This window comes from Natrix helvetica (assembly GCF_964273705.1).
Source record: "Natrix helvetica genome assembly, chromosome: 5".
Lineage (NCBI taxonomy): Eukaryota > Metazoa > Chordata > Lepidosauria > Squamata > Natricidae > Natrix > Natrix helvetica.
Window position 1 is genome coordinate 48,631,321 of NC_138551.1, and position 8,033 is coordinate 48,639,353.

The 8,033-nt window shown below is 52.1% G+C and overlaps 1 protein-coding gene across 1 annotated transcript; it reads right to left on the reverse strand.

The window, feature by feature from the left end:
• Positions 1–4,713: 4,713 nt before the first annotated feature.
• On the reverse strand, positions 4,714–7,593 carry NKX2-3 (NK2 homeobox 3; the record flags this gene model as incomplete). Its single annotated transcript, XM_081956567.1, has 2 exons — positions 4,714–5,342; positions 7,251–7,593. The coding sequence occupies 2 exons, from the start codon at positions 7,591–7,593 to the stop codon at positions 4,714–4,716; spliced, it is 972 nt and encodes a 323-aa protein (XP_081812693.1).
• Positions 7,594–8,033: the final 440 nt, after the last annotated feature.

Below are 8,033 nucleotides of genomic sequence, written 5' to 3' on the forward strand. Positions count from 1 at the left end.
TTCCTAGGGCTGAGAGAAAGTTACTGGTCCACGTCAGCCAGCTCACTGTGCCTAAAACAAGATTAGAACTCATGGTCTTCCAATGTCTAGGATTCTACCCCAGATATTTGCTTTACAATTTCTTTCAGAAGAAGTTGGACATAGCTTGAAAACATTGCTGCAAAAAGAGTTGATATGCTCTGAAAAGCAACTCTTTCAGAACCTGAATGGCAGGATGCTACGATGTGCTTTGAGTGGCAGGATACTATGGTTATAAGAATTGGGAAAAGAAGAGGAAACTGGACCAGATGGGCTTTTGATCTGATCCTATGTTCTAATTATTGCAGACCAATCAATCAATAACAGATCAATGAGGACTGAGAGAATCAAGAACATTTCTACACAAACTAATTAATTGAAATCTGGTGCCATAAAGGTTGGTTGCTTGTGTGCCATCTAGTCACAGCTGCTCATTAGTGAAGAATCTTTCTCTTTCCCCTGAACATCCAAGGGTCTCAAGGATTTGTAACTTCTACAGTTACTGGCATCTCAGGGGTTCCCTTCAGGCCATCTTCTCCAAAGGGATTGCAGATTCAATTCATCTGGAGGGAACTAAGCTGCCTTAACATTTTAATATAAATGTTTAAAATTTGTGGAGCCTTTCAGATGCAGTGCAACTTAATTTGTAGTGCAGTGCAACTTAATTTGTAATTCAATTTTCCCACTAGTGGCAAACACTAATGAGATTATTAAATATTAATTATTTAATTCTTCCATAGTCTCTTTGTTCATGTAGATTGGTGCTTTCTTCTTTCTTCTGATTGGGCTTTATTTTTTCAGAGAGAGAAAAATAGTATTTATTCATTCATTCATTCATTCATTCATTCATTCATCCATTCAGAGAAGTTGCAACTATGCAATCTTTCAGAAGTAAGGGACCTGGAACAGCTACTCTTGCCAGATTGCATGACCCTTTGTGGGGTTGTGTAACATCTCCACTCAAAAGTTAATCTAGGTTTGAAGCATTACACTTCTTTTCTTAGTGTCTGCACTTCTCCAGCTGTGTCTTCAACTCTGACTATTGGAATAACAGGTACTCAAACACCTTTGGAAATCAGCAGGTTAACTAGTTAAAAGAAATTATCCCATGCAAATGGAAAGACAACATGGTAACTGCTGCATGGTCCCATCCTGAAATCATTTCTATTCTCCTAGGACAGAGGGTGTTATAGAGGAATAATTCAACTGTAAATATGCCCCTAAATTACTACAGTGTAGTGTGATGTGCAGCCTTGTTCCAATGCAGGTGAAGATCAAGCCCATGAGCCTGAAGGCAAAAATCAATAAATGACAGGTCAGGTGATAGACAACTATTCCTATATCTTCTAAATTGCATTGCTTGATCATTGTAATTGTGTGTATTTCCTGCAGCAGGTTTTTATGAAGAGTGGGAGCATAATTTAAGAATAGGTAAAAAGCTCAGTGGCTAAGACACTGAGCTTTTCGATCAGAAAGGTCGGCAGTTCAGCAGGTCGAATCCCTAGTGCCATGTAACAGAGTGAGCTCTCGTTGCTTATCCCAGCTTCCGTCAACCTAGCAGTTCTAAAGCATGTAAAAATGCAAGTAGAAAAAATAGGAACCACCTTTGGTGGGAAGGTAACAGTGTTCCGTGCACCTTCGGTGTTTAGTCATGCCGGCCACATGACCACGGAGACATCTTCGGACAGCGCTGGCTCTTTGGCTTTGAAACGGAGATGAGCATCGCCCCCTAGAATTGGGAATGACTAGCACATATGTGGGAGGGGAACCTTTACCTTTACTTTTATACTTCAGAAGTTGGTTACCCCAGCACCTTTACTGAAAAATATTATCAGCTGCAATGGACATAATACAATGTATCTTGCACTGCATAATGCATATCAGAGGTGGTATTCAGCAGGTTCTGACCAGTTCAGGAGAACCAGTAGCAGACATTTTGAGTAGTTTGGAAAACTGGTAAATACCACCTCTGCTTGGCCCTGCCTCCATCTGTTCTTTGCCTCCTAAGTCCCAGCTGATCAGGAGGGAATGGAGATTTTACAGTAGCCTTCCCCTGCCATGCCCACCAAGCCACGCTCACATAACCAGTAGTAATTTTTTAAAAATCCCATCACTGATGTATCCTATGTATATGTATTGTATTACATATGTATCTTATGTATATGTATTGTATTACATAGGTATCTTATATGTGTAATACAATACATATGTATCTTCCATAATTCATTCAAATGTAATTTAGCTCCCAATTTAAAAAGTGGTAACAATGCCCATACATATTTTTCTTTTCTGTTCCATCGTGTCCAATTCTTGGAGGCTGCCAGGACAAGTCCCTGCAGTTTTCTTGGTAAGGATTTTCAGAAGTGGTTTGCCATTGCCTCCTTCCTAGAGCTTAGGGAAAGTGGTTGGCCAGCTGCTTCATGTCTAAATCAGGAGCAAAGTCTCCAGGTTTCTAGCATGATGCCACTACACCAAACTGGCTTATCTGTATTGAATTACAGGCAGGCATTCAAGACTTTTTGGTAGAGCTGAAAGAAAACTTGGCCATCAGATCCAAGCTAATGGCTGCAGAAGCCTCCCTATCTCCTTCTGAATCGGATGGACCATTCTTGCCCGTGCTCCTTTGATTTGTGTCTCCCAATGGCAGGATTGGAGCAATGCTACATGGAAACCTTAAGGCCAGGTGGGAAAGACGAGAGCTCCTTCCTGGTTATTTGTAGAGCTGAAACTCAGCCTTAGAATGCACATTAGAGGGTCTCTATTGTTATAGTACCTGCACAACCCCTTTCCAGCCTTCTGAAAATGTAGGAGGCAAATGTCAGAGGATTGGAGAGAGGAGCAGAATAGATAGGTAATGTGTGTTTGTTTCCATAACCTCCGCATCTCTTCTCTTTGCCCTTCAGTACCTTTTCCGTTTCAAATCTTAATCTAAGAGAAATTGGGAATTGAACGGTGTCCCTTCTCCCTATCTGCTCTCGGCCTGTATGCTTAAAAGGAGGATTGGGACAAAACTGCCCATCGTTTGCAGGTCCGAGCCCAGCGTGGGGACAGCGCAGGCCGTCAATCTCGTGCCTTTGCCCCGCTTCCCAATTCTCTAAATGCCGCTTCTCAGCCCCTTCCCGGCTCTTCCTCTCCCGGCCCTTTAGCCCCAATGGACTTCTCTGAGCAGCTCGCCGGCGTCTTACCACCCTCTTCTTGCCCGGGACAACAGAATGACAGTGGACCGCTGCCCAAAGAGCTGGAAGAGGAAACTTTTGACTCCGGAGAGACGGCATCCACCCCACCAGCAGCAGCGACAAAGCACATCCCCATTTGGTACCGTTAAGCGAAGGAGTTGCTGCGGGCGTTGGCTCAAGCGGCTTTGGGTAGGACTCGGCTACTGCTCGCCAAAGTCGGCGGGCTTCTGCGGCGCCGCTTTAATGCGGGATCCTCCCCTTCCAGTCGCCTTTCGCGGTGTTAATGCAAGATTACTCTGGTTTAAGATTAGCTAACACGGAAAGGGAGAATTGGCGGGGGGGGGGGGGTTGGTCATGCAGGTGAATTCACCCCCAGGAAAGTGCTACCCTCCGTGAACCTGCCTCTCATTTATGCGGCTCGAAGCAGGACATCTGCCCTAGCGAAGCGGAAAGGATGGAGTGGGGGAGAGACAGCGGTGTATTAACCATGAAGCAGACTAAACATGTGCTTAGGGCACTCAGGCCCAAAGGGGCACCACGAAATTGAGAAAGAGAGAAAAAAAAAGAAACAATGAAGATTTGTACAGTATGTACAGAGGAGGGAGGAACACCAAGATCTGTCAGTGCTTAGGGCACCAGTGAGCCTTCATCCGCCACTGGGGAGAGACACTGGTTGCTTTCGCCATCAGGGCGCACCGTTAAAGTGTTGTGGGAGTACAATTCCCACCAAGAGTGACTCAAGGCATTGTAGGGGTCAGATACATTGGGGCGGGGGACCCACGTTGTCGAAGTATCTGCCTATACCCGCTTTCTCATTTCATCCCCCGATCCGGACAGTAAGATGCCCTGGGCGTGGCATTAGGGCTTCCGAATTACAGGACAGTCACCGGGAGTGGGGGTGGGGGGGGGGGCTAAGCCTGCGCAAAGTCAAGGCTGGCACCGACTGGGATGGAAGCGGGCCAGGCCGGCCCCGCATTTGCGCCTCCTCCATCCTTCGGCGGCACAGCAAAGGCAGATCTCGATATTGCACCTGATTTATTATTGGATCCTTAAAACACCTGGCAGTGTGGCTACATCGATACATTTAATACACTGATAGCGGGAGGGGAGGCAGGGAGGCGGCCTTGGCTTTGTATAAACGAAGCTGCTTTGGGCAGCGCCTGGCCTCTCTTGCCCCACTGCAGTCCAGGCGCAGAGCCTGGAGACTCCCGGGTTGCCCCTGACCCTGCCCCGTCCAAAAGCTTCGGGGCCGTTGTGTGGAGGCCGGTGGGGAGGGGAGAGGGGGGAGGCTCTCCCTAAGGGGAGTCCAAATGGAGAATCTGTTCTTGTCGATCGCGGCGATCCAGGTTAGCTCCGAGAGCGGACGAAGTGCTGGAGCCCAGAGGCAGATCAAGCTTCACCCGGAGGTCGCTTCTTCGGCCGTCGCTCACTTTCTCCCCAAAGGGTCCCAGCGGGACCCCCGAGTGTCTGCGGAGGAGCAGCGACCCTCCGGCCGGCGGTGTTCGAGGAGCAGCGCCGCCTACCAGGCCCTGATGCCCTGAGTGCAGGAGGAGCCGGTTCCCCCCTGGTGCAAGGGCTGAGCTCCGCCGGGGAAGCCGCCCATGCTTACATAGGGCCCCGGCGAGGGCTGCACCGAAGGGCCCAGGCCGTTGCCCGCGGGGTAGCTGCAGCTGTACCCGGCGCCGTAGGCTGCACCGCTGGAACCGCTGTAGGCGTAATTAGGGAAGCCGTTGTAGGCGTAGGAGGCGGCGGGAGCGTTGTAGGCGGCGCTGTAGGCTTGCGAGCCCCCCAGGCAAGGCTTGCCGTCCCTCACCAGTACCGGTACGGCCACTCTGCGCGGCGGCGGCGGAGGCGGCGCCGCTGGAGGCTGCTGGGCCGCCCCTGCCGCTGGGCCGCCCAGTTCCAGGGCCTTGTCCTGCCGCTGCCGCTTGCACTTGTAGCGCCGGTTCTGGAACCAGATCTTGACCTGAGTGGAGGTGAGCTTGAGGCTGCTGGCCAAGAGCTCCCGCTCGGGAGCGGAAAGGTAGCGCTGTTGCTGGAAGCGTCTCTCCAGCTCGAAGACCTGCGCCTGCGAGAAAAGCACCCGCGGCTTCCTCCGGCTGCGCGCCTTGGGACGCTCCGAGGCCTCCTCCTCCGCCGGCTCCTTGCCTGCAACAAGAGCGAGAGTAGAGGGGAGTGATGGAGCAAGAAGCAGCGGGGATTAAGAGCGAGGCAGCCGCCTCTGCGTGCGATTGTTACCCCTAAGCCATAGATTTCGGTGCCGCCAACGTCTGGAGATACACCTAGTAGGAGACCCTTTTCAGACTTCTACACACCTGCCCTTAACAGATTTTGGACACGAGTGTCTGCAATCTCTGCCCACACGGTACGGCTAATGGGAATAGGGCCATCAGCTGTTCTGTGGAATGAATGAGCATGGAGGGACCCCCCCCCCACTCTTTGGGAAGCCCCCTTTCTCTTCTCCTGCGTGGGGCATGGAATTGTCCCCAAGTCCCTCTTGATACGATCAAAGAAAAGTCAGGCCACAACACAGCAAATCCTTAGGTTTCTTATAAGGATTTCCTGCACAAAGTTTAGTATAAATCTCATGAAGAATCCATATCTGACTAAGGTCAGGCTTTCCACCCACTGCTGTGATCGAATTAATACAATATACCAATTTGAAACAAACCATCTTCAGGGTTCATCTCTATTTTTGATGATTTACACTCAAGTCCCAGTGGTTACAGACTGAAGATTCCACAAGAGGCAAGAGGCTCGAAAGAATTTTTGGACTTAAAAAAAAAAATCAGGCAAAAATAAAAAATGGAGCTGAGTGGCATTTTGACTCCATGCAACAAATGCAACAGATGAACCACTTTAGAGTAAGGATCCCAACCAGGTTAGCAATGTTGGGACTCCAACTGCACAAAAGTTAGCCTCTGGACTTGGAAATGAGAGAGAGCAGCCCTTGGAGGCCCCGGAGCTGCCTGCCATTTTCCTTGCCCGAGGAGATCAATTACCGTCTCCTCATCATTAAAAGGGACTGGTTGTCTGAAAGAAGTGAGAGCTGGAAGGGCGACTTTTGCCCACTAGGTAAGAGAAGGACAATTTCAGTATATCCCCCTCCTGCAAATACAACAGCACTCTTCTCTTCCCCATCACCACGTCTAAGCCTGGCAGGCCCATTCTAAACAGATCAGGAGTAAACTCTTTTCCCGCAGCCAGATTCTCCCCTCTTTGGGTGCTCTTCCGTGAGGGCCTAGGAAAGCCTACCGCTGCCTCTAAATCTGACCTCCTATGCCCAAGCTAAGGGGGGCTTGGAGCTCCTTGGTGATTTATCTCCCCACTCTTTGTGAAGAGCTGGGTGGGCCTGGGGGAAAGGAGAAATGGCTTTTCTGCTTAGCTTACAGCCCAGTTTTCTAGCAAGTGACTGTAGTAGGGCTGACTCTCCAGATGAAGACTACAGGATTGCATCCCCTGCACAAAGTTAACCTGTGAGGGTTCAAATAAACCAATCTTATTTCATAATTAAAAACCATTCCCCTCCCCACACCAGCCTTTTAGGGACACAGCCGGATGGATACATGTGGTCTTAAGCATTTCGACAATGGAGATCATAACCTAGAGGGCTTCCACAGCACCCAGCCTTTCCCAGCGACACACAAGACAATTTACTCTCCAAAGCAGCCTCCATCACGTCCCCATCATCTCAAAACCACGTCCCCACCATCCCAACAAGACGGGGGTGCTAAAGCCGAGACCACCTGAAGGACCCATAAAAAGGGGTTTAGAGCAGGCTGAAGCAAACCTGCAGAGCGAGAAGAAACACCTCGGAAAAAGCCTAGTGGGAAGATGCGTCCCGCGCTCAGCATCTCGATGTGCTCTGGGTGACAAAGGAATATTTCGGACACTCCAGAGGAGGGCAGGGCAACACGGGTGATACCGGCTCCGGGCCACTCGAGAAGGTCTCCTGAAGGGACATGGCCGGAGCCCTGCGCGGGTTTTAGGCGGGTTCTGCTACTGGCCCCAAAGCCTCCCAGGGTCGCCCCCCCCCCTCAGCGCTCCTGTACTCACCGGTTCCCGAGTCCCGCGCCGGCTCTGCCCCCTCTGCCAGGCCTTTGGGCTCGCAGGTGCCCCGCAGCACCGCCTGCACGTAGCTGCCCGGGGAGAAGCCCCCGTCCGCTTGGCTCTTTGTCGAGGCCATGGGGGGCAAGAAGGACTGCTGCTCCTCGCTCTCTTCGTCCTCCTCTCCCACTGAGAAGCGGCAGCTCAGCAGGCAGGAGGCAACGGCGGCGACGGGGGCGAAAGGCGGTTCGAGGGGGCCCCCGAGGCGTTGCTGCTGCTGCTGCTGCTGCTGCTCCAGTTTCAGGATGTCCTTGACGGAGAAGGGGGTGGAAGTGGCAGGGCTGGGGAGCATCCTGGGCAGGGAGGCGGGAGAGAGGGAGACGGCCAGCCCGGCTGGGGCAGAAGGGCCGCGCCCGGGAGCGAAGCCAGGCGAAGTGGCGTCCATGCGAACGCGGCGCCGCCTCTGCCAGTCCCCGCCTCGGCGAGGACCAGCAGCCCGCTCTGGACTCGGAACCGCCTCTTCGGCCGAGCGGGGCACGTCATGGCGAGGAGGGGCCGGGCCGGGCCCCCATTGGAAGGCGGGGAGCGGGCGCGGGAGCCGGCCCCCCGAGGAAACTTGCCCAAAGGTGAACTGGCAGCCTGGAAGAGCCGGGCCGCCAAGGCTTCGGGTCAGAGGTGACCAGGCGGGCGCCTTGAGCCCGAGACCGCGGGAAGCTTGGCACCACCAACACCGCCGCCCGGGCACGGTTCATGGGGAGCGGGCAGAATCGGCTGAAACAAAGCAGCCCTGTT